The 27,274-nt window shown below is 41.0% G+C and overlaps 1 protein-coding gene across 10 annotated transcripts in view; it reads right to left on the reverse strand.

The window, feature by feature from the left end:
* nrxn2b (neurexin 2b) overlaps positions 1 to 27,274 on the reverse strand; it is a 618,875-nt gene that overhangs the window by 336,390 nt on the left and 255,211 nt on the right. For 8 of the 10 annotated variants that reach the window (XM_069519278.1, XM_069519277.1, XM_069519272.1 and 5 more), the window contains 2 exons: positions 19,623 to 19,924; positions 7,106 to 7,150 (listed from right to left, as the gene is read on the reverse strand). In XM_069519278.1, the coding sequence (XP_069375379.1) occupies positions 7,106 to 7,150; positions 19,623 to 19,924 (347 nt within the window). The remainder of the gene's footprint in view (positions 1 to 7,105; positions 7,151 to 19,622; positions 19,925 to 27,274) is intronic. The other 2 variants (XM_069519273.1, XM_069519276.1) reach the window with 2 other exon arrangements.

A 27,274-nucleotide genomic window follows, 5' to 3' on the forward strand; every position in this document is an offset into this window, starting at 1 on the left:
ACCAATTTATTGTCTAAGTATCCTAATAGAGCTGGCCTGGGCAGAGGTGCAGCACTCATGCCTCTGATTCAACATCTGCGATTCTGCATAAATGTACGCCGCACAAATACAGCACTGCGGGGAGCCACAACCATCTGTTTAAAATGACCTGCACTCTCAAAAATGAGGCAAGCCCAAACCATCTTCATTCCATCTTAAGTCCAGCTTTAAAATTTGGTTATAGTTACAATTCACATGTTGGATCTAAATTAACTTTAGAGTAGCTATCATGAGCCTATTTTTACAGTGATTGTGGGCTATGAATCTATGAGACACATTTTCCCATTGTTTTAAACACTACAAAAAAGCCATTAATTTCAAACTCTCTAATCTAATATAAAAACCTATGATGTGAAGCTCATGTCCACTACTGATGCAGAAAACACTTAAAAAAGAGAAACCTTCACAATTGCACTCCAAAGATCCGTCACCCCAGCTGAGAGCTTGTCTTCTTTTTCTTGACTATTTTTTTTTCTTTCTTTTTTGGCCGTACTTCCCTTGTGAACAGGGCAACTCATTTTTATGTCTGCTGTTGCTACTTGGTGGGAAGGACCATTAACTTTCTGTGGTGGACAGTGCTGGTGTGTTGGGGTGTTTGGAAAGTCTTGTTGGGATTCTCCGCAGTCACTTCATTTATCTCCCAGTGACAAGAGAGAGGAGAAACGGGGGAACGGCTCATGGAAGGTTCCTACAGAGTTTGTCCAAAGCTGTCTACCTTTGGTATGACCTTTTCTCAAGGTAAGGATGTACGATTTGAAATGTCAGAGCGTAGAGAAATAACTTGTAAAGCTTGTGAAATTAAAATGACAGCTAAAGTTCTGAAGAAAGCCAACATATAATAGAGGAGCTGGTTGCTGATGGTACATCTTCAAGGCTGGATGTGCTTACAGGGGCCGTGGTGGATTAGCATTGGTTAGTTGGCTGCCAGACACCTATGTATTTTCAAACTTAAGAGGGGAAATAAGAGATTTGCAATGCATTTTCTTTCTCGTGCTCTCTTCATCATCCGAGGTTGCACCACTTGAAATATCAATCAGAGCTTTTAATGCATGCTGTGTATGAAAGAAAAGACCCAGGGTGATCATATTCTATTCAGTGATTCATCATGTGATTAAAGGTTGGACTTTAACTTAAAAAAAAAAAAAAACACAGAGACAGTATGTCAAAGATCCATAACAAGCAAATTCAAAAAATGAACAAAACCCAACTAAGTGTTTCCTCTGAGGTAATTCCTCTTTCTAATTATATACATAATATATAAGTGTTAAGCAAGTTTTTGCTTCAACCAGAGAGCACACCCATCCCGTTGAGTAACATTACTAACACTTGCATCACTGGCCAGAGGAGGGGAAGGGTGACGATATCACAGGTTGATAGTTGTAATACCCTGGTTCTCTCAGCTTGGAAGCCACGTAGCCTTGAGTAAATCAGCCTCCTTTCTCATCTTAAAATGACTGCTCTGGAAATGAAGCCCAACAATGTTTTCTAAGATTATACCAGAGAGATTGTTCTCCCTAAAATCCTCTGCTCTCTATCTTATAATTCAGCATGGAGAAATGTAGCTTGGGATAATATGGATATTTACTTGTCACCAAAGTGAAAAAGGCCTTGTGATATTGAGCAGCAGCTGAAACATAATCTTGATACTCTGGGTGCATCTGTCATAGTACTCACCCTCCTGACCCTGATAAGTAAATCTGATTGCAGCAAAGATAACAACATCCACAGATTGGTTAACAAAATGTTGGATCTAGGTCACTAAATTAAATACCACCACAGAGTGCCCTCCCTTGATTGTTGGAGTATTAAAAGTTATTCACAGTGACAGAAACAAAGCACTGCTAAGTGAGGACACACAGAACAGCCAGGGTTAGTGACGTTCACTCGGAGGCCTTGCTACACTGCCACCTACAGTTATTGGATGTCACTCTCAAAATGTTTTTAGCCAATAACATGAAATGGTGAATAAGTGCATTGTATAATGCATAAAAACAGTGACATGAACGTGTGCAACAAATCTTTGTAATTGTTGAAATTGAAACCAGTGTGAACATCTAAGACAAATTATGAATGAATTAACATTCTAGTGTTGCTTAACATTCTGTTGGATACACATTCTTTAAGTTTAGGTTCAACAGGCAGCGGACATGAATACATAAATATTTAAATAGGACTACTAAACCCCCATTGCTGTACCTTTTTACCCAGCTTCTCTTCAAACCCTTCTTTGGCCCAGTAGCTACACAGAGATCCTCACACACCTGACTTATGTTTGCTGAACTATGTCCCGGGCAAAACAGAGAACACACAGTGAAGCTGTTTACAGCTGAATATACTGTGAAAGAACTGCTCTACCTGCAAAGTTCAAATCAAGAGAGGCATTCCTTTTTACCCATTCACATGCCGCTGAACTGACTTCCTCAATGGCCCTGTGGTCGGGGAATGATTTCTTTTGTTTATAACCTCCATTCTATTCAATCAATTTTCCACTTGTGTACTTGTTCCTCGTAAACCTCCAACTACCTAGAGAACAATAAAGCTGTATTTGTGGGTCCTCACATGCTGTGCATGGTGAACTACCACTGTTCTGAGTGTGGAGTCCTGTGGTGAGCACAGCTGACTGTGTCACTGACTCACTGACCATATCTGACTCCAGGCTGCTGAACACTGAGAGCCCTATAAAGTGGATCCCCCCTCTCATCAAGTAAACAAGGGTGGCGATGATTCCAGCTGTGCTAAGGACTACACTGACCACAGCAACACTGCACATAAAAGGTCTTATTGATTGTAGTAAAGACAACAATACACTTGAAATGACTGGACTAACCCACTGTACACTTGAACTATATTTCATTTTGGGGTGTTTAAAGGAGACATATTATGCTTTTTTTTTAGCTTTTCTCTTTCTTCTACGATTTTTAGATTTGAGATATTTTCTCTCTCCCCAAGATGTTATGTTTTCTTTACTGTTTGTCTGTTTGTTGGCATTACACAAAAAAAGATGGAATACATTTTATTGACACATGATGGAGATATGTGGTGTGGGCCAAGGAAGATGTCATTAACTTGCAAAGTAAATTCAATTGGGGGGGGGGGCAGGATTTCTTTAACATTGTGAGATTTTAAGACTGCAAGACATTTTTCTGGATTTCTCAATAAATCATGAAAAGGTCTTGACATTTCCTACAAGTGCTTGAAGTGGCTGAACAGAGGAGGGGCAGTCTTATGAGGATATGAGGAAAGTGATGAGCTTTTTTTGGACATTAAAGCATGTGCTTCAAGTAATAACCCAAATCCAAATTAAGAACCTGAATACAAGAATAACATGTCTCCTTTAAAGTGCAAATCAAAGGTGCTCGGTGATGTATCTAGATCCCATATACATACTTGCACACAATTTCAAGATACTGAGGGCACACAGAGCTCATCCACTGTCTTATATTGATCTCCAGGAGTCTGGTAGTGACTTACAGTATCTGCTGACAAGGGTAAAATAAGGAGTAGCACAGAGAAAGTAACATGAGTAAAGCTGCCACTATCCCCATGAAGGGACTAGGAAGTACAAAAGCAAGTCTTGAAGCTTATGTAAGTCATATCCCCGATATAGTGAGTGAAAATGAGAATCTTTTTAATTTTATGGTATTTGAAGCTATATCCTGTCAGGCCCTCAGCACATACAATGGGAGATAGCTTTGTGTGAGCCACTCACTCTCGTCGCACACACATCTCATAGTTAGAAGCACAGATCATTTCCAATCTTCCATTCCCAAGGGCGGTCGTGATTTTGAGCATCCAATCTTTGCTTTGAGTCAGAATCTGCAGTTCCTTCGTCAGCAATTTTCGGACTTATATAGCCTCGCTCTACCAGCACCTATCAGTACCGTCATACATTAATGGCATAATCCATGCAGAGAGTTGGCATCAAGCTTACCTCTGAAGTGCATCACTTACCCTCGTTGGCACTACATCTGATTACTGTTATTTTCAGGGAGAAATAATGTGTTATATTTAGGATTTTATACATAACACATGCGCACATTTCTTCCCCATTAGTTGAGGTCAAAGTCAGACCTTCCTCAAAAGAAGGATGCGCAAGAGAGAAAGGGAAAGAAAGAGTTCAGCGCTGGACTTCCATAGGTGTCTGGCAGTTTGTAAAAAATGCATTAGCCGGGTGTAATTGAAGTTGATAGATGGTTCTGTCTTTCAGTAATAACTATGATATATGTATTTTTAGGAGGTAAACCATGAACTAAGCTATAACCCTAGGTTAGTAAAGACATGAGGGAGGGTTGGGAAGTTGGGCCGAGTGTCATTTTGACAAGAGAATGGGAGAGAGAAAGGGGGGGAGTTTTTTTTTAGCTCTGTGCCGAAAAGAGTTAAAAGGGTTGGAGGGTGAACGAAATCGGTTAGTACTTTTGTAAGTAAGGGAAAGTCAGACACAAAAATGGTTGTTAGTACAGTTACAACAAAGGTTTTGATTCAAACAGTAGATTAGTAACACTGTTTTAGTAAATTTAGTCAGAGTGATAAGAGTATGAGGATTCTTTAAAAGTCCTCTGCAATTTGATTGCTCAAACCAGATCCAGATTTGGACTGAATGTGTTATTTCATGTGACAAAGGTTTGTTTTTGTTAAAAAGGAACAAAATGAATCCATCCAAGCTCACAGAGTGACAGACACAAGCCATGCACTTAGATGGGAGGATGACAGGAAGATTGGTTATAGAGGAGGGGGGGTTCAATTAGACAAAACAAACACAAACATTCATTCAACATAAAAAAATAAAGAAAAGAATGAACCAGCTGATGCAAGATGCAGCAAACTGGGGAAGTAGTGGGGAAGTGAAATTGAAATTGCAGGGCACAACAACATCAGAAAAATGAAGAAAGGAAAATAACTTTCAATGTTTGGGATATTTTTGCACTGGACGTGGAATGCAAAAGAAAAAAAAAACCATGTACAACAGACTGACACGTGCTGGGCTAGAGCAGCATTTACACCATGTGAGGATGCTGATGTGGAAACATTCTAGCCAGTAGAAACATGCAGACAGGGTGCAGGAACACAACCACTGGATACTGTCAGTTTAGGGGTGGAGGTGGAGACAGGATGAGACCAATGTCACCAATCACAGATGAGATCAACGGTAATGAGAGGGTTTTTTAAAGAATGGGGAAAACCGAGAGGGGACAGAAGACATGTCTGTCTTGGTGAATAGAGCAGTTTCTACCCCAAAGGTTGGACCGATGAACTATCACTGTCCTCCATGCTATCGGACAAAAAGGCTAAAGGATACAGGGCCTTTCTGCAGACTCATAACAACAACCCTCATTCCCCCGAAATCGTGTGTTATGACGGATTGGCCAGATTTATTCCTGGAGGCATCAATCCCCTATTCACCAAGAAAATGAAAATCTGTCTCCCCTCTTTACGTTTTCCCTTTTTTTGGGTAGTTTTGCAAGACAAGGTGTGAGGTCATTATTCATTTTAGTAAGTTAATTTCGAAGATAAACTCATAAAAGTAAAAAAACAAACAAACACATAATAATACATAATAATAATAAAAAAAAACAACAAGAGGGTATGGCTAACATGTTTCATGGCCGTATTGATTATATTAGGACAATTGATATATGTATGTATATATGTTAGCCATGATATATACATATACATATATACTCAATGCAATCTGTATACCGAAAACAGAAATAGAAACAAAAAGAGAAAGATTGGGAAGGGAGGTTTCAAGTCTCTTCATGCAAGGGGTGAGGCCAGTAAAGTATAGGAAGTATAAGTTAGTGTTAGTGTTAATGAGGGTCGATCGCACACAGCTCAGATTTACCCAGGCAGTTCTCTTTATGGTCTGCATCAATGGGCAGAGAGCTTCATCTATTGATTGGAAAAGTCCAGTGAAAGCAAGTAAGTCTGATAACAACTACGTGCTAATGCTACGGGTGGCTTACCAGCATGGTTTGGCAGGACTATAGTTCATTCAGCCAAATAAAGCATCTTTTCAGAGTCTTTTAAAAAATATAGAGACAATATTGTTGCAAACTCCCCCAAACTGCTGCTCAATAAAAGGTGCAAATGTCATTTCATTTGCAGTACTGAGCTTCAGTCAGTGCTCTTGGTTGGAGTTAAGTTCAGGAGACTATTGGCATATTACAGCTTGACTAAGTGTGCATATGTGTGCGTAGGAGAGTGGGAGTGTTCAGGTGAAGGTCTGGGAACAGCCCCATCTTGATCATAAATCACTCTGAGGCCACTAATGGGATCAAGCCCTCATTTAAGGCCTACTTTACAATGGGGGCATTGACCACTAAATCAGGAGTTGTAAATACTCTTTATGACTATAAACCACAGGATGGCGAACTTGGATAACAGGTGGCTCTGATAACAGGTCCAACTGAGGCATTTTAGCAAAAAGCTCTCCTCATTCCCAATCCTCTAATGGAGATAATCGTTGTGGAAATCCACATCCAGTTAATTTTTCTTTACTTCCTCTCACTGGAGCTGCCATAGTAAGCTGTTTATCTGCCTGAGAAACCTGCTGCGTGCATTCACTAAACAAGGTTTTGCTAATAAATTAATCAGGAGGAAACAGATTCACAAAAAGTAAAGATAACTCTTTGATACTCTTCAAATACTCAATTGAGAAAAGAACTTGCATTACGATTCTTTATTTCTTCATACGGATTGTGTTTGAAGTCATAGAAAAAATGAAATAAAAAAAAACAACCAAATGAAAAGAGACAGAAAAATAAACAGCAAAAGAAATCAAAATCTTGAAATCAAAATTTTTCTCTATGTTTTTTTTTGGGGCAGACCTCTTTGGATGAACACGTCAATTTTTTCAGGAAGGGAAGAACTGGATGGCAATAAAAAAAAAAGCAATAACATATATATATATATAGGAAAAGGGCTAAAAGAAAAACAGAGAGGTGGAGTTTTTCAGCTACCTTGGAATTGATGACGGATTGTACTTTCAGTAAAGCAAACAGAATAGAAAGAGGTAACGGAAAACCCAGGGCAAACCAAAGTATAAGACAATTAGAATGATATCTACCATATAATGCAGTTTGTTTACCATAGCGTGTCCAATGCCTGCGTGCTTCAGGAGAAAACAGGGGGAGGAGAAAGAATAAAAAAATAATGATAAACCTTAAACTCAAGAAAACACACCTCAACCCCAAAAAGGTGGGAAAAAAGAAAAATTGCCTTTGGCAAAACCAGCTTCTCCTCTTAACGGTCGACTCCATTGTCCAAGCAAAAAATTGTACGTAATAGTAAAATATAATTTAAAGATAATATATATTCGCATTGTTTATGTAGTAAAACATCCAAATAAAGAAATAAAGAAAGCTACTATTTCGATTGAAGGGGTCATCTACAAAATAAATCGATAAAGAACCAAAGGAATAAAAAGGATAACAATACATTTGTTAGTATGTAAGTTGCAAGTTAAGTAGAGAAAACAACAGATGGCTCACATTCCGTGAATGACACAGTGTTAGTTGTTGAAATCATAAGAGGTAAGGGGAAAGAAAAATCCACCAATGAAAAGAATCAAATTGGAAGAATTCTGAAGCTTGTTGTTAGTAAAAGAGACAAGAGTTAGCAAATCAACTTCCACAGGGGGGACTTGGGTAGTTTCGATGGGGGTGTTTGTTTTTGAGTGGGGGAGGGAATGAGGGAGAAGTACACCAGTATTAGTATTCAATCTGAATGGCTAATTTGGTCAGCGGAGTCGGCTGGCAGTGGGGTCTACTCCATTGTTACAATGGCGTTCGTTAAGCACTGGGCGTTGCCAATCATGTTTTCGTGACTTCCCAAGTAAGGAGCTATTGTGATATATGCAAGAGAAAACCAAAACAAAATTATTGCATTGTATAAAGGAACAATTATGATATATAAACGCACAGTGTATTTCAAGTGTTAAAAGGTAGTGATGTGAAATCATCAGGGCATTAAGGAAAACAGAATTAGATTAACCAAGTCTTGAGCATGAAAAGACAGGTGGAGGGAAGGACATTTCATTGAGGGTTCTGATATCTGCAGCATCTGAAAGAGAGAGAAAGTCTTTTAAATCATTTCTACTATCAACAGCAATACCTGTATTCCCTGAGGAGAGAAAAAAACAAACCATAAAGAACATGAAATGGACAAAAAATATTCATTAAATCCTGGTAATTATTTTTTTTTTCTTTTTTGGTGTGCTGGAATCTTTCGCCTTCATGAGCATTATTTCCCCCCACAAAGATCTGATTATTTTGAGTCAAGTGCACAGTTGGCAGATGGCAGAGAGAAGGTTAAAAGATCCATCAGTGAGATCTGCCCTGGGTTTTCCCTCTGGACACAGTGGACGTCTAGAGGACATCTTATATCTTGATCTGAAAGTTGAAGCTGTCAACGGCTGCATGTGACCAGATCTGAAGCACTGAATTTGGACAAAAGAGGGTGAATGCATGCAATCCCACTTATTAGGAATGGTATGGTGTGTGTATGTGCGTGTGTGTGCGTGTGGGACAGATGTATTCTGTGTTCTTGGTGTCTGTGTGGTAGCTCAGTCTAAATGCTGCACCATAAACAGTCCTCCCTATGGGGCTAAGTGGCAGATTTGAGGATCCATGCACGCCCACTGTTGGATCAGGGGTCACATTAACATGCTGTCACCAGTTATCCACTTTGTCTAATGACTCCTCTTGAACGATTAACTAGGCATATCTATACCGTGTCTCTGAGCTATCAAAAACAACACAGTGGATGTGATAAGAAGCTTGAAAAACCTGGAGACTGACAACGGTTTAGTTTAGTTTGACAAATTTACCCTTAAAAAGGTGACAATGACTGTGGACTTTTCAAACCTCATTTGAAGACGGTCGAGGGACAAAAGAGATGAGAGACGTAACATTTTGAACTCTATACGTTTTTAGATCCCTCTCAGCCGTTTGATGATGATGTTGGATTTTCAACTTATCTATCTCTCAGTTCTTTGACAGAGCAGCCCTGGGATGGTGGTGAAAAATGTATCCTTCAAAAAATACTGCTGATGATCTCTTTGAATAGACATGATAAAGTGATGGCGGCGAGTGAAAAGATGTGCGGTGGCAATGAAAGGAAGCGATTGCATCTGGACGCTGGATGCAAAGTGTCTGCATCATCTCCTGCAGAGAGTGAACATGGATGTTGTTTGTCCCACTGACAAAAGGAATGACACAGAAGGGATACATTTGGAACCTGTGTGTGTTTAACACCTGAATTCAGTGAATGAGGACACTTTTATTTGTTCATTATTAAAATAGTTCTTTGTTCCTTTGACTCTATTCGGCATGTTGATTTGCTCTGTGGAGAAGCTTTGATGAAGCTGAGTTTGAACTAAATTATGATGCCTTCTTTTAAGTTTATTTGCACAATTAAAACCTGATCACTCACTTGAGTCTAGATGGGACAATAGACTGGGGTTGAGAAAGAAGCAGCCAGCGCTTTATGAAAAAGCTGCCTGGCTAGAGAGAAATGCAGCGAACTGATCCACTGGAACTGATGCGTGAACGTAGATGCATGGAAGATCTAGAGGCGTAGCTGCTATACAAGTCAGAGTTTTTTACTGCAGGCTTGAGAGCTGTAAGCTCTGCTTAACTGGCGCTCCATTGTCAAGATCAATCGTGCAGAAAATTAAACTTTTGTTCCTTTCTGTTATCAGGAGGTAGACAGAACGGTCGGGGAAGTAGTTGCTTTAAAGGGGTTTCTGTCACGATTCCCCAATTTTGTTGCACTTCATGATGTTGAAGGAAGTATGTGTAGCAGTGATGGAGCATTGATGAGGTATGGTATAGTACAGAGGAAACCCAATGGGCTGACAACAACAGACAATACTGAGAGATACATATGGCAAGGGATTGTGGAGATAAACAACTCTGGCATAAGAGTATGAGAATAAAATGGGGATGCAAGATTATCAAAAAAAGCAGCTCACGCCTTTCTGTTCTGTCAATTTTACTGTCTTGCTGTAAAGTTGCTCTTCCACACCGTGCTTGTTACAAATTTGCCTCAAAGCCAACATGCTTGGAGCCTCTGCTGTGACAGCCCATCATCCTCTCTGTAATTGACCCATGTGGGAAAAGGAAGGCTGTGAATACCAATATTTGCTGAGGGAGGACAAAGCTCGTAGTCATGTAAACAACCACAGGCTCAGACAAACAAATTAGTGTTGCACCTGTCCCAGAGGTGCCTCTGGGTAAAGAAATAAACATAGACTGTATTATTACATTTTGGAAGATGAGGTAAAAGAGGGGGCATGAGATAATGCCAATGCTATTAACATGGTAACTCTCTTAGCTTTGTAGCTGTGGATGGTGGCTCTGGCAGCCTGTACAGGACCAGCAGGATACCAGGCAGGGTTGGCCAAGATGTAAAATGATGTTTTTGTTGAGATGCTGATCTTTTACACACCCGTCACGGTGGACGTTACTGAATTGCAGCCACAGGCGAATAAGCTGAATAAATATTTAATGACAAAGCTGTGAAAATGATCAATGGATAGTGCAGCGGAGCCAAGATACCCAGTCCAGATAGATTTATCATTGTAAGAGAGAAAGCTCTGAGACTGATGACCACTCTACTATAAATTTCCCAATTTAGGCTTTTAGAAAAAAGCGATAAAACATATATTGTGTGATTGTATTATGGTGTGGAAGGGAAAGAAAAAGAGGTGCTATTTGTCATTGGGCCGAAATTTCCCCGTCTAAATTAATTTATTGATTAGTGACACATGAAAAGCAGTATGAACTCAATCCATGTTATATAAATTCATGTTATTGGCTGTGTGTTTATGCAAGTGTGGTGCGACAAGCTGTCCTCAGTAACACAGCCACTCTGTGGGTGACCCTGTCAGACACAGTGCAGCTGGGCTTCAATTCAAAATTGCTCCTTCAGGTACATTTGGTTCAGCATTCATTCCAATCATCCGGCATTCACTCTCGACTGCCTGTCTGGCTCCAAGCAATGGAAACTGGGAGACAGGCTTCAGGTGCAAATATAAATGTCACTGCAATTACAGCAGAGAGGAGTCTGCAAACAGTGTGTTGGGGGGGGGGCGTGCACATATACTTCTTAAAGGTATGTGTGCCTAGAAATTGCAGAAAAACATATTGTGTATTTTGATGCAGATGGTCATAATTCTCCTTTTTTTCTGTCGTGCTTCCCGTCCACATCTCTATTTTTTGTTCGGACTGACCGATATTCTCTTCAAAAAATGGCCCTTCCTTCTCCTTAGAGTTCAAACAAGTGCAACTGCTGAGAATATATTGAAAAAAAAAAAAAAATACACATCAACTGCCTTCCACAACATGCCCTATATTCCTGGATTGAAATCACTGTACCTTCATTGTATGAAAAGAACCACAACAGACATTGTGTGGTGCCGTTTCTCAGATGCTCTCGTCTCCATGTTTAATTTGAAATACACTTCTTTTCGATGGACAGATGGCTCAACAGCAGAGAAGGCATTGTTATTTAGGAACTAATATTACCTTGGAAAAAAAGATTAACTGTATAGTTACCTTTTATTTCTGTCATTTAACTCGTATACATTTTGATACACTTTTGTGAGCACACAGCTGTAGCAGCTGAACATGAAAATGGATGTTTTTCAGAAAGTTGTTCTAGTTGTTCTTGATTGCATTTACTTTGTATGTGCTTGTCAATACGCATGATGAGAGAAACTAAACAAAGCAACAAACCTTTCCTACAGAGTACAAAGTATTCAACCAAAGATCGGACAATTGTTATCCTACTTTTGAAATCCAGCTATATCATCATTTAAGTGACAGTTATAGATATCAGCAGTACAGGTTTGGATCAGAAGTCCCTAACTGAAGCAAGCAAAGTAAATCTGAGGGACCACACTTTCCCAATGTGGATGCAGGTAGCAGCTACAAATGCTGCAATCTTGACTTTGGTGGCATTTACGACAGACCTTCACACTGAAACAAAATCTCATAGAAATGTTCACTGCTGGTCTTTTTTTTACAGGGCTTCTTCTCCTTATTCTCTTCCTAAAGTCGTCCCCCCTCTCTACTCATCCTGTGCTCACCTATAATCTCTTTTCCAATCTCTTACCTGATACTGTCTCACAAGTTTTATTTATGCATTTCCACCTGTTTCAATGTGCTAATGGTGCAGAGATGTGTTCTGCGATTAGAGGTCTGCATGACAGTGGGATGAATAAACATGAAAGTGCTAGAGCAGATACAGGTAGTGGCAAATGAGACTGATGAGTAACTGAGTGTGGTAATGCAAACAGATATGCTAATGCCGTGGAAATGTGATGCAAATGAGCCAGGGTCTCTTTCCCGTCAAATGCACAGCACCTCTCTATGATGGTATCAAACAGTCAGGACGGTGTTTTAGTAGGAGGTGCTTGTAGTTTAGAGACAAACAAGCAATAACTGCGCTTGAGGTTCTGGCCTTAGATGGAAAATAATTACAAGGGAAATAAGTAAATAAAAAAATCTAAACGCACATCAACAGGACGACTGCTCCTCACAGCACAGCTGGAGAAAATTAGGAATACTTAAAATGTCATTGGCAGTAAACTGAGAAAGGATTACAGGGGTGTTAGCATGTCATTATGTGCATTAAACAAATCCACTACTCCTGCCTGCCCTGAATAGCAATCCCTGTTGTCACCATAAAAGTGCATTGCTCTGCAGGTTGGCAACGCAGAGCACTCATAATGGCATTTTCAATTTGGCAACAGGAGGTTCAGTCTATCATTATGCTAAACCTATTATGTTGACCTTACTGAGATGCTAACGTGAATGATAGGAGGTAATCTGCAAATGTATGTGTGGGCTGGCCATAACATGTAAACAAGGGTTCCAGATTTAAATATCTTAAGTAATCCATCACTTAATTTGGTTATTTTATTTAGTAGTTTATCCAATTACTTTTGCTTCAAACATATTTTTCTCATCTAAATGTCATCAAAGTGCCCACTCACTCGCAGTGACTCCTCCAGAGGAAGTCCGGCTGTATTCTCATGAGGGCTAATCAGGAGTTCTCACTACAGGGCGGGTAGGCAGGATCTGGAGAAAGTCCAAAGCTTCTGAGTCGACCATTTGCATTCTCTTGTACAGCCCGTTGCGGAGAGTGTCAGGAGATTATCCAGAATTCAATGCATGAGTGAAAGCACCTATAGCGTCTTACAGGAGGGCTTAATTGTGTGGAAAGGGTAAACGCAACAACTATAGTTCTGCAGACATGCAGGGACAAAGCACTACCCAACAGAATTGCAGACACAGTTGCTTAGTGACAAATTGCTAGCAAGAATTGACAAGAGAGATGGAGTGAAAATGAGAGCGAAAGGGAGGGGACCATGAGCAGAAGATAATAATTGATTGGTTCTCTCTTAGGGAATCTGGCTGCCTACTGGAGGAAGGTTGGGTGGGGGGGGGAGTAATTGCAGCTGATCATGCCTTACAGAAACAGATGAAAAACAATCTGAATGAATGGGGGAGGTTGAAATAGTGGAATCAGTGAAGAGGTGGGGAGTGTCCCTGCTCCTGTTATTGATTGAAGTATGGGAAGGGTTGATGTTCTCATTCTGTCGACAAATATGAAATATGCACTGCCAGTTAAAACACAACTCTTACACAGTCTGAGTGACTGAGTGTTGAATGCAGGGTTGAAAAGCCTACATCGCATTTAGACATTCTGTATTTTCAAAAGGAATAATGCGTTTGGACGATCACTCTGCCTCTCCACAATCTTAAAACACTAATACATGACAAAGACTCACCCTGATGCATCTCTCAGTCATGGCAGCAACTGAACTGTGACAGTGTTTCATTTTCAAATCACTCCATAATGTTTTTGGGCTGGGAAGTGAATTTTTTATCAAAAGTTTTCATTCATTGCTGTTTTTCAGTCTCTCTGTTTCGCTCTCTGAAACAGCTTATCCAGGCATTGTGAGAACAGGGCGTGTTAAGACGTACAGCTATAGCTAGCACCATTCTCTATTATGTATGGAGGCCACAAGACGTTTAGAATTTGCTGTGTTGTGCTCTCAACTGAATTACTATGTTTGCCTTATTGGGGTTTTATCTAATGTTGTATTGCTGCTTATAAAATGTGTGTGTGTAGTTTTACTGTCAATTATTACGAGTGTTGCGCCTGAGTCCCAACCATACACTATATAAAGATGGACGACATGTCAGCCAAGGCATCCCCTGGTGGCTTGCCTTCTCCACAGGAGAAGATGGGAAATAAATAAAATTAAAAAAATGGAATTAAATATCAACATTTCTGTCATTTTAGTTAGTTCTTATCACACTGATATATGTTCAGATGCAAATTTCTGTGTCAAATTTGGTTTTAATTAGTTATTTGATCCTATAGCGAGACGCGTCATGAGTGATGGATTAGACCAACTCACGATTGATTGAATGTGTGTATCGAAGGGATCTTGATTTTGCTGCTTCATTCCCCGATCACTACTGTGCAGACTCTGGCTCTGAATGTGCAAGATGGTGGCTTTCATTACCAGGTTATTTTGGCTTCATTTCTAGATGAAGTGGAGACGTGTCATCCATCTTTACTGAGTCTATGGTCCCAAACATCGTAAAGCTGCACACATGCCTGTGGATTCACATTGACCCAAACATTAAAAGCAACTTTTTGTTCAAAGGTCTGTTGCTCCAGACGCTGGCTAAGCTATTGCCCCAGTTCTGAGAGACGGTGGATGTTGGATCTTTTAGTTGTAAAGAAAACATGCCTCTGTTCTTTTTTCATAGAAGAGAACAAACTGTTGTCCCTCTCCCATTGCACCCCCCCCCCCCCCCCCCCCCCCATCCTCCCACTGAGCTGATACTTTAGTCTCAGATGACAGGACTACACTTCATTTCCCACTCTCTGTGCACACAATCGTTCATCCCACTCTCTCTACTCCTCGTGAGCAAACAGGAACGCCGACATACAAGCGCGCACTTCCTTCGCCCTGCCAACCTGTCTCATGTTTCCTGACTGACTGACTGCCTGCAGCGTCCTGTGGGAACCATGTGTCTGTTGAGCAGACAGACAGACAGAGAGACAAAAAGACAGAGAAAGAAACGGAGAGATAGATGGAGGCCTTTCTGATTCAAGTGATCATCAACATGGAAAGTTATCCTTCCAAAAATAGATGAATATATAAATTACTGGATCTATGTATTTTTATCGCTCCAGTAGATTAAAAGCAGAGCATCCAACATATTTCCTGTCATTGTCTTATTTAATATCTGAATATACAATGAAGCTTATTTATATCAATATCAGAGAGGCTGCTGAAATACCACATCAAACAAACATTAGAGACAGCCATTGCCACTAAAGGCTGCTTTTCACAAGACAATAGAAGCACATGTAAAATTATGTATACATCAAATAAACACTACTTTTAAATCCAAATGCCTTTAACTAAACTATTTAACAAAATCTAAGGCCAAACCTTCATGTATTTCATTCCATCTAGTTTGTTTGTATTGTTTCACCCCAATTTATTTCAAACTTTTTTAGCGATTACATTTAAAAAAAAAAATCTTTTAAATGTAATCGCTTTTTCATTTATTTTATTTTGCTTGAATTCAATGCACCCAGCAGGCAGTGATATCAAAGCCTGCATGCAAATCAAATGTTCAAATACAATACACATGCAATACTTTAACAAACAAACATTGACTATAGCACTGAACATCTGCCCTACTGCTACCTTGCAACAACCTTGCACTACACACACAAATCGACAGATTGACTGAGTTGCTGCGAAGTCAGTAGTTAGTGACATAATTATTAAAGTTATCCAGTTACATTTATCCTTGCAAAGAATGCAGTAGAGTGTGTATTAGTCTGTCGACAGAGACTCTGAGGTAATCAAACCAGGGAGTTCAGAAAATAAATACTTTGTTGATATTATAACAATAATAGGGCCAAAGAACATGCAGATATTTTTAACTATTCACTGTCCATGCATTAAGCCAACAACCTTAACTGCAGCATTCATGCTGACGAGAGTGTCCTTGCACACTTCATATTTGACCTAGTTTCACAATGTGACGGGGCTGGTGCAGTGTAAGGGATACATCTATCATTCCACCAGTCACCCTAACACGAGGGTTTCCGTCTTTGTCTTCGCCCTTCTGGCTGCACTGTGTGTAGACAGTGTGTGTAATCCCACAGGAGAGAGAGGGCAAGGATGGTCACTGGTGCTGAAGTCTATAACATGTACATGATGGTAGATCATCATGTCAGGCAGAACGGAGGGAGGGATAGGGGAGGCTACCTTGCTGCGTATGCTAACCAATGATGCAGTGAATATGGTGAGACAGGTGAGGGCGTGTGTGTGTGTAGTGGGGAGAGACTTGCAGTGATAAGAGGTCAAGGCGATTGTCCTTGCCTACATATTAACTGTATACCACAGGGATTATCCAGATTCTTCAAACACGCCATTATCCACATGCACACTTACAGTACCTACAGACGCCACCAAGGGGAGCTCTGAACCTGTGATGCTTTTTTGGCTGTGTAGCATTTCTGCCCACCCCTCCGCTTCCTCCCTTCTCTCCACTCTCTTGGCGGAGTGTCCCTATCACCTCACCTAATTCTGTCTGCTTCATTTTATCCTGCACAAAGCTGACAAATTCATTGGTTTTGTGGAGAAATATGTTGAGTACACACAGAGAGAAGGAGAGAGGGAGAGATGGAGAGAGAGAGAGTCCGAGAGGGAGACTGCTTAGTGAGATCTCACAGGCTTTACTTATTTTTGCAGCTTACTGATGCAGCGGTAGATATGCATGACGTTAGAGGAGCAACAGACATAGAGTGGAGGAGACTTTGCGAGACAAATGGGGCTGGATGATAACCTGAGATAGAATTCAACGCTTGTCGTGTCGACTGCAGGGCTGTTTGGAATGCAAGATATCATGTTGGCAACAAAGGAAACAGCAGTGCAAAACGATAAATGTGTCTTTGTGTGGGTTCTATGTTGACATTTCCAGTCATGGAGCCAAACCAAACATGGTGGAAGGGCCAGGACATGCATCTTGATGGACGACTCATCTCTGCTTGTCAATATTAAAAGCTAAACTTAATCTGGAAAAAGGGAATTACATTTTTTAAGTGTATAGGTAAACACGTAAATATATGTGGAAACTATCTGATCAGTTTGTATGGAGTCAGTTTTTGTTAGACAAGTCTAACAAGGCCAACGTGATATAAAAAGAGTCATCTACATATTAAGGCTTTTCCTACAGTGTATTCAAAGATATGTGACCATGTGCAGCTACACGTGTGCCAGTCTGCAATTTGTCTGACATGTGTGCAAGTGTGTAAATGCGTGCATGCTCTGAGAGACCTTAAAGCATACAAGTGCACATTGATCTGCTGGGTATCAGTGCGGGAGTAAACACAGGGTCAGAGGTGGTCAATGCCATCGATACCTCGCCTCCTTGGGTCGCTCAGCGGGGAACACTCCAGTGTAAATCTAGAGAGCTCTGTAACACTTAGGCTGCCTGTTAGGTCAATTAGAGCAATCTGTTGGGGATTCAAGCTGCTGTGTGAGCTAATGGAGATCGTCTGGACAGCGTGACGTGGGTGGTCAGTTCTGGGTTATGACATAGACAGTACACGCAGATAGGCAATATGTTATTCGGTCAGATTTTTTTTTTACCACCAATAATTAACACTGTCTGATGTTTAGTTTAGTTTCAAGGACGCAACGTGTTTTTGAGCACATCTGGAATCAAATTATTAAAGTTTGGTTTTAAGATTAGTCAAACCGGAGACCTGTTGCTCAAAGGCACATGCACGCAATGTGGCATGAGCTTCAACCATTCAGCGGTCAGGTTGCCCCTTTCAATATATTCTAAGACCTCTAAGACTTTAATACTTTTAAAGTGCTGTTATTTTCCTGCAACTTTTTTTTATACTTTTAAAAACTCAAACCATTGTCTAAAAAATTTAAGAACTGTATTCTACTTTCACTGCACAATCCTTGCATTCACATAGCATTTGTGTGTATAGACAGATGGGCACATCGATGGAGACACAGACAGGCAGATAATAATAGTGTCTTGTGTTACTCATTTGCCTAATGGTCATTATGGTGCAGTTGTTGGTAGGTCGGTCAGCTCACGCTGTAAATCTTTAAAATCGTGTTGGCTTCCCGAACTCATTAAGCCAGTCTCACTCTGCTGATCACACATAGTTCTACAGCATAACATATTTGACCCCAGCTGTGTGTGTGTGTGTATGTCTGAGCTGGTGCATCTGACTTTCATTGTGTCTGTGAGTGTGTGATCATTAGCCCTTATCCTACGGCAAGCACTGCATATGCTAATAATCAGTTCCACAAATCTTGGACTATTTCCATGTCTAAGTTACTTTATTGAAATATATTATGATATTATTGCTTTATGACAGAAATTGCAGAGTCTGGTTGGCATTGAGTCCCCCCCCTATAATTCAGCGGCACTTAACGTCCACATTAAGAATCATTTTGCTCTCAGGTTTTCTATTTTTTTCAAGGGGAGACATGTTAGTGTCTTAAAGTATAGGAGTTTGACATTATCTGCTTTTTTCCCTTTATTCAAACTTTCAGGGAGTATATTTTCAGACGTGAACTAAAAAGCTGATGTACCATCTTTGTGTTAATGCATTCACATCAGGCTTTTTTTGCATTCAAGGCTACTTACAATGCCCATTATTAGGTGTGACAAGACATTCATTCCAATTACAATTACCAAAAAAAAAAACGTGAAGAAGTAAGCACGGCAAGTGTAAGTGGAATTGATTGTATCTCACTGCTGGTATCTGCAACTGCCAATTGATGACTTGGAGCATCCAGAGAGGACAATGTACGTGCACGTACAAGTGTTTAGCTGTGCATGTGTATTGACAGATCATGCACAGCCGCAGACCAAATCAAACCCATACACGTATAAATTCAGGTTCTCTTTTGTTTTCCATTTACTACGATTAAAGATTTGTAAAGATGAGTCTGGCAATTTGTTCAGAGAGGGTTTAAGTGCATTGTCACCTTTGATAAATTACGGTGCATTCTATTTGTGTAGCCAAGTACATTATGTGCATACATAGTGAGCAGACCACTTTCTGCAGTTGCTCTTTAATAACGGTCCATGACAATGTGCTCGGGAACACCTGAACATGCATATCTGTCATTGATTTCATTAAGTAAAATCAAACTAAAATTACAATTAAATTCTGATTAGACTGCGATGCCTTTTCACCTTGCCTTTGAATATGAAGGTGAGGTGAATCTGTGCATGTTTTGGAAAGGAAGAAAGAAAGAATTAAAGAACAGCAGCGGCCCTCTGTTAACTCTAGGTGGAAAAGAATAAACTTCTGTTAAGCAGCAACATCAGGGAGGAGAACAGGAGAGGAGAGAAGGAAGGTGAGACACACACTCGCTGTACGGTCCCTGTGCAGAGAGAAATTATGGAGAGTCAAATAAAGCAACAGAGATAGGGTGGGTGGCAAGGAGAGGCACCACTCCAACTGCGGTGGCCCTGGATTACATAGGCAGTGTTTACCTGGCGCAGGTTGCGGGTGACGCGCACGTCATGCCAGGCATTGTCGTTGAACTTGCCGTTGACGGGCTCCACCAGGGCCTCAAAGGCCCCCGAGCCCAGGTTGATAACCAGCCAGACTGCTCCGCTCTTCAAGGAGAGGTTCACGTAGTCGGCTGATTTCCCGGTGTGCAGCATGAGGCCATTGCGTTGCAGCGTGCGGAAGGACAGCGTGATCTCGTCAGTGCTGCTCTGGATGGGCGTCATCGACAGGTCGTAGCAGAAGAACTCGTTACCCTTGAAGGTGGCCACCGACTCTTCCTTGCCTGGAGAAAGAAAATATGACAACGTGGCCATTACTTGTCTACGTTGGCCAATTCCAAGTAAACAGACGCCAAATAATTTGTAAATAAGTGGATCACAAACCAGAAGACATTCAACCCCAGAATAGAAACTCTACTACTAGTGGTGTAATTGCAGTGCGACTCACACACACCTACAGTATGTTCAACTATGAATGCTCAGCCCCGTGCTTAGGCTATGCTTCGACACAGAAGCATGAACGGAGCTTTAGTCTAGAGTTTATGATTAACATGATACATAAATCACAGCTTGGGTTAATATAGAATTACAGAATTAATTGACAAAACATATTATTGTCCAAAGGAATTTCATTGCAAAGAACAATCATTTTTGCTTGACGATGAAATTATGACATCACACCATAGTCTGATATGCAACATATGTGTGATGTGCAAAATCTGCATAGATTAAGAAACAACTTTTCAGTACAAGAGTTTTGCCCGACAGTTAAAATCGTTAAAGATGTTGGAAGTTTTAACAAGACATGAGTAGAAAAATAAAAAAACAAAAACTATTTTCAATAAATTTACCTTTAAATTATTAATGAAATTATTATTATTATTTTTTTTAAATGTCTAAGCAACTTAAACTTAAGCAAACAGCAGGGTCGAAATTAGACAGTAGGATGTTTTTGAATTGGAAAATAACACACTAATGCAAAGACCAGGCAAAGTGGGCTAAAAAAGCAATGCAAAGACAAGAGCAAACAGAAAGGAGGAAAAAGGTGTTGACAGCATCGTTACAGCCTGTCAGTCTGTCTGCAGCACATGGCCACCTTCCACTGCAGTGAGCGCCGTTCACACACTATCAGTCAAAACAACCCATTTGTTCAATGGACACATGTCAAACAGCTGCAGTCGAACAGCAGCAGGGAGGACACAGTGTGTGTCTGACAGGAACTTCACAAACACCTGTTGCAGCAGCATTCACAACACTGACACCTCAATCACAGTGTTGACGCTGGAGCCACTGAGCAAGGGAAACTTGTGAATAAGCCTATATCAAGTTTTTCTGTACTGTTTTCTATGATTCCAGTAACATAATTTTAATAGAGTTGCATCTTGAATTAGGTATAATGACAGTAACATGGGTTTTCCCTGGACTCAACACTACAAATCCCAAGATACATGGTTCAAATGATCTGTTTCAAGAGGTAAAAAGCACTGAGGCATACAATACCAGACAACAACAAGATCTCTCAAATAACTCTTCCTCGACTAGGGGGTGATACAAATCAACTGGTTCCCCGACATGAACTGTGATCCGAAGTGACACTCCACTTCCTGTGTTCGTTTGTTCCTCCCCACCTCTGCTTCCCCAGGGAGGTCAGTTTGAAGAATCAGACTCAGGTAATGAGGTTTAGGGCTGAAACGCGAGGAGGGCGAGGGACTGAGGTGGGGACGCAAGAGCCCTCCTGTATGGGCGGATCATCAAATCTAGTTTATCCTGAAGTTCCATTACAGCAAAATCACTCTAAGACCTCGGTGCATTTCCCTGGAGGAAGAGGCGGGGGCAGGCCAGAGGGGGTGGTCCTTTGGCAGACAGATTGAAAGCCAAATCTCATGAGGGAGCGAGTTCGCCACAGGAGCAATCTCAGGTGAGAGGAGAAGAGTGGTGATGGATAATAGCGTGTCAGTTTGATAGCTTTGCACTTTGTACTGAGAACTGTCCACGGACTGTGGTAGCCTACATAAGTTGATTACACTATTTTATTAAGACCAATTTGAGGAATAACAGCCACATGGAAGAAAATGAAAGGGAGCTTTAGTGAGTGGCACTGCAATAAAAGTGCTGTGTAAAGTGACAACAGCTAACTGCTATATTTCTGGAACATTAAAGGGGATGATAGAGTTCACTTTGAGACAAACACATCAACATGATATGGGTGCATGCACTCACATAAAAGAAAACATTTAAAGGGTCCAAAAAAAAGTGAGGAAGTGAAGGACAAATGGCATCCAGACAGGGACAGCTACTTAAAAGAGCATTTTGGCTGGAATCGAAATTTAGAGCAATCTCAACTGAAGTGTGAATTGTCATCGAAAAAAGGCATCAGAGGAGAGGGAAAGAGATGGAGAGGGGAAAATGACACTGAGCAGAAAAAAAAGAGAAGAGTGAATCCCCCAAGAGCAGCCTCCTGGTGGTGCTGAAGTAAGAAGAATAAAAGCGTGGCAAATGGACCACAGCAGCCATTTTCAATTATGTATTAAAGTTGGACCCCTTCCCAAAGTATGGGCTGTTAACAGTAAGCAACAAACAGCTTGCGATTGCTTCCGTGAGCTCAGCGAGATTGAGCCGAATGTGACGGAGAGACAAGCTCTAAACAGAAAAAAAAAACTTTCTTTTGTTTATGCCTGTTTAATGAGCAGAATGCTGAGAGAGGGAGATAAAGCTGGAGAGGATGGGGACCGACTGCTGCACCAGTCCGTTCTGTCACAATGCCAAGAATAAGCCTCGATAATTTTTCTCTAAGATCAACACAATCTTATCATTTTTGCTCTTCACTTTAAAGGCAGCCGTAGGGAAACAAACAACACTGACATGCCAGTAATACATTGTTATGTTATCCAAACACTCATCATAGTCATACTGCAATTCGGATTGAGTAATTTCCAATATGCTCAAAGAAGCCGGTGATCCTCCTCCACACTGCGGAGCAGAGGAAAAGCCCTCCTAGTTTCCCAGAGGAGAGAAGAAGATCACTTCAGCTTCGCCTTTCAAGACACAAAAACTAATACAGAGAACGACTCTTTTCTCTCCTTCGCTGAGACCACTTTAGCTCCTGTGAATATGTGCTTGTCTTTATACATCTGCTTCTCCTTTTAAATCTCCTGTACATTTCTATCTCATCATCTCACTCCCGCGGTACCACTCTTGTGATTACACACACACACACGCTTTTCACTCAGATCAAATCTCCTTCCATAAAACCCAAGAGCCGAGCGCTGCAGCTTGAGGTAAGACAAGACACACAAGCACGAAGCGCAGAATAAAGTGCTGTCAAGGTCTCAATTAACCTCACAGAAGGCCCTGACTACATTACAGAAATGACACATTTGAAATTTTGCCACCCATAATAGCGTCTTTATTATTAATTAAATGTCGACTTCCTCTTGTATTTGATGTCATTGAGCCGAGCGAACGGACCTCTAGCACCCGATAGTTTTAGAGGTCAAAAACGATACTGCATCTAGTCAGAGCAATCTAACCAATGATCCCCTCATGAATAAGCAGATGTAATGAGGAAAGTGTTCAACCAGTGCTCGCATGTGTCTGCTGCTCAGCCTTTCATGGCGCTCACATCAGGCTGCTTCTTCTTTGCATCAGATTGGTACGCTCAGCGGTTTGGGGTTTACACCTGAACATAAACCCCAAACTGCTCCCAGCTCTTGAAGTACTCTCTTGCTGACATCTGATTTCTTTGAAAGAAAAAAGTTTCAACACAGGAGTGAGTAGAATAATGCAACACTGTATTTTTCCAAAACTCCCGATTGGACTTTAGACTTTCTCTTTCTCCTCTGAGCGTTCATGGTTTACACAATATAGATTCAATAACCACCTCCAGTACAACCTACATGGAACAATCATACCACCAGCAATAAGCACTTTTCTGCAGTTGATATGCCAAGTGGCCTGGCCGCAGAGACCCCCGGCCTTTACTGTTCTTGAGGGGGTGCTTCATTTCTGCATGCTACACTGTAAAATAACTGTGAGGGGGAGGAAGGCGGGGGAGGAAGAGGACTGAAGTCCAGCCTGAGTGGAATCAATGTCATTGACTTGAACCATCACACACACACCGACACGTGTTACATATTGTTCTCATGCAGCCCTGTCAATCCTGCTACAGCTTCACTCAAGAGCCACAAGCAAGAATTCACGTCCGGACTTGTGAAATCTAGCTTCTTGATCTGAGGGTATTTATAACAAGTGTCCTGGAAAAACACAGCATCTTCAATCGTGATAAAATGTCATGAGGACACAAATACAGTCTGTGCTTCTCAGTGCTGCCCTGAAAGTGCCATTTTAGGCTTGTCTTTGGTGGATATTACAGTAATAAAAGTGCAGTGCAGCATGCGTTATTAAATTGGATTCAGCTCAGACGGAGAGAGAGAGAACAGGTTTAATAAGATGAGCTGCATGAATAGCTCCATCCAAACTTGTGTGGTGCATTAGTCAACGCATAATGAACCTTAACATGCAGCTTTTTGGCCGATTGGATTACATATTGGTAATTAGGCAGCATTAGAAGGAATAAGGAAAAAAAGAGAGAATGGTTCAAGACAAGTCTGTGTGAAAATATCCAAAATCTAGATGACCACATGCTGGCAAATCCCCTCGTCACATCACATTACCTCGCCGCTCCTACATGCACGCAAATTCTTCCACATGTGCATGCACAGTCACACTCTATTAGCTTGCGACGAGTGCCATCCACCCCACAGAGACGGTACCCAACGACTTTTGAGAGGCAGCGACATGAGAGAGCGGTGGGAAAAGTCAGGGCCATATAAAGGCTTTGATGCTGCATGAATCAAAGATGCCTGCTGGGTCCACAGACAGAGGCTAGTGTTTAGCTCTAGCTCCGAGGCACACGCAAAGCATTTGTTTGTTTATTTAACGCTTTGCCAGAGTTAAAGAACTTGCACATGCAAAAGAAAAACAAACAGTAAGACATAAAAAAATCCACCCAACTCATAAGCAATGATAAAGAATGTTGGCGCGCACAATATATATCCCTCTTATATCCACGGCTGTTGAATGAAGCATGCCTAAAAACAGACAAAGATGAGGAATGAATAAATCATGACAGAAAGAAGACAGCAACCAAGGGAAGTTCAAGGCAACAGACAGTAAGAGAGGACAGATTTTGTAGATTTTATAACGTGGGACGAGTTCTAGTGTCAGAGTATGGCAGAGCAGGGTGGAGTGGGGGGGCTGACTGCTGAGGTGGGATGATTGATTGATCGCTCACATCTCTGTGGCCCCTCCCTGCTTTATGTTTCACTCCTCATGGATTTTACCCTTTTGGTCTCCCTCACACATAAATCTGAACTGGCAGCTGTCCTTCACAAAAACATATGTGGGACTCTAAGCTCTGGCAAAGGCCAATGAATTTGTCTCCAAGGCCAACTCGCAGACTGGCAGTGTGCTGTGTGCATCATGGGACTGCGGTAGGGTCATCCCAAAATTAGCAATGGACTGTAAGTCACTGGGAATGTGTGAAAGCTTTATAATTACTACCATAAACCTGTAGATTCTATAGACTTTTATTAAGGAGGCTGTGGTTAAGATGCTTTGAAAAAATATTGCCAGGCAGCTGGTGAGCTGATAGTATTTTAGCCCAAGCACAACCTGTGTATGTATTTAAAGATTTTAGTCCAGATATCAACAGATCTGTTCTGTTCTGTTCTGTCCACCCTTCAATGTTTACTTTATGTGATACTTTTCGTCACTTAATGTTTGGATGGTTTATTTTATTCAAACTGGGCTTGAGCTTAAGCTCCAAATCAACTTAAATTCTACTTGTTTTGTTCTGAATTGAGCCTCATGTGCTGACAACTATGCTACAAAAATACAAGCATTGGTGTTGATACACTGCTGCAGGCCCAGATGACAATTACGAAGCCTAATTTGAGCACTACATTTAAACATTTTAAGGTTTATCACATGGCAAAAGCCTCTCTAGACTCTCTTTTCTTGCCCTAAATTGAGACTGCCTCCCCGCCCCATAACCAACAGCTTTGTTGAAGTACAAGACATTAAAGAAAACACAACCAAACTTGATTAGGCAGCATAATCTTGATAAACACACATTCCTGCTATGATCATTAGGTATGTAGTGATCATAAATGTTAGGTGTCTTAAAGCATAACTGCAATACTCAATTCTACGTGAGTACTGCACCTATATATATTGTCCTCCATGTTCTGACCCTGTCCTGGCCTGGCATGTGAAACTACCTAGTTAGCTGTATTGGTAATTTGTGAATAGGTTAATGGATGTAGGCCTCCAGTCTCTTGTGACACCGAGCTGAAACAGAGGAACATTGTTCCCATTCTTCTTCCCTCTCCTTTCTCTGCACCAACGTGGTGATTACTGTACGTATCGATCCGTGGACTGATTGCAATCCTATAATGAAGGAGCCATAATTTGCTGTCTGTCCAGCTCGTTTGCCGGAGGCTCTTTTTTCCACTGTCCATTCCTCCCCAACCTTCTGTGCTTGTTGAGCCATAGTGAATGTGCTACCAAACCATTTGCAGTGTTTCTTTTGTTCGGGGGGGAATGCTGCCAAAAAAGCAGGAAGGTCAATATCGAATGAGCTGTCTGCAGTGAGGTAATGTATGAGTACAAGTGTCACTTGAGTAGACTCTGTTGCCTTTTTATTTTTAACCTCTTAACCCCTGTAGACACATTGTATTTGCAACCAAGTTTGGATGAGCCAAGGTTTCCAATGAGAGAGCATCACATTTTCTAGAAAACATTAGAAACAAGGAGGAATGTAGTGTTATTCTTGAAAGGTTAATGAAAACAAATCTGAAATATCCAAATATAGTGAAACCAAAATAAGCAAATAACTATTGCCTCTCACAATTGTCAGTCACTTTTCAAGGTTTCATCTTTTTGATACTGTATTTTCAAATTAACCAGCACATTGTGCACATATCCACCAATGTAATCACCCACTTGTATTTATTAGTAAAATTCACAAGGTGTCTACAGACTTTATTCTAACCCATGACTAAATGCACTGGCGGGGACATGCATTTCACGAGCCCTTGGCATAAAGACACTTGATTAGATTCTTTTTACTCCTCCACTTTTAAATGTAGCTGCGGGTCACATTTTAAGAGTGCACGGTTCGTTTTATTTAATCCCTTACGCCATTGCCTTGATTGACAGTACTTGAAGGTCGCAATGTGCAGGCGGCAAAGAAAAAGAAAGTAAATCTTTCCATAGAGCTGGTGAGAAATGAATTGAGCACGATTAGCATATTAAATATGTTCTCCACTGGTACACTGGTACTGTAAATTGGGTCACATAACCCCTGACATAACACTGTGTCTCCAGTTGGGCTGTGTCAGGATTGTTTTGTCAGGAGCAAGGTGCCAATGTAGACTCCCTCACTCACTGTCATCTCCATCAGTTTATATGTTACCTGCTCGCTGATTCCCACTTTCATGTTCTTTGGAATAACTTCAGAATAATACTTAATGGGGGATATAGCTGCTGCTTTAATTGCCTGTTGCCTTGGAAACTCACTTTTGTAACAGCAATATCAGCGGCCATGGCAGCAGCCTTGTGACGCCACCCTA

The sequence above is a fragment of the Paralichthys olivaceus genome, chromosome 22 (assembly GCF_024713975.1).
Source record: "Paralichthys olivaceus isolate ysfri-2021 chromosome 22, ASM2471397v2, whole genome shotgun sequence".
NCBI classification, from domain to species: Eukaryota; Metazoa; Chordata; class Actinopteri; order Pleuronectiformes; family Paralichthyidae; genus Paralichthys; species Paralichthys olivaceus.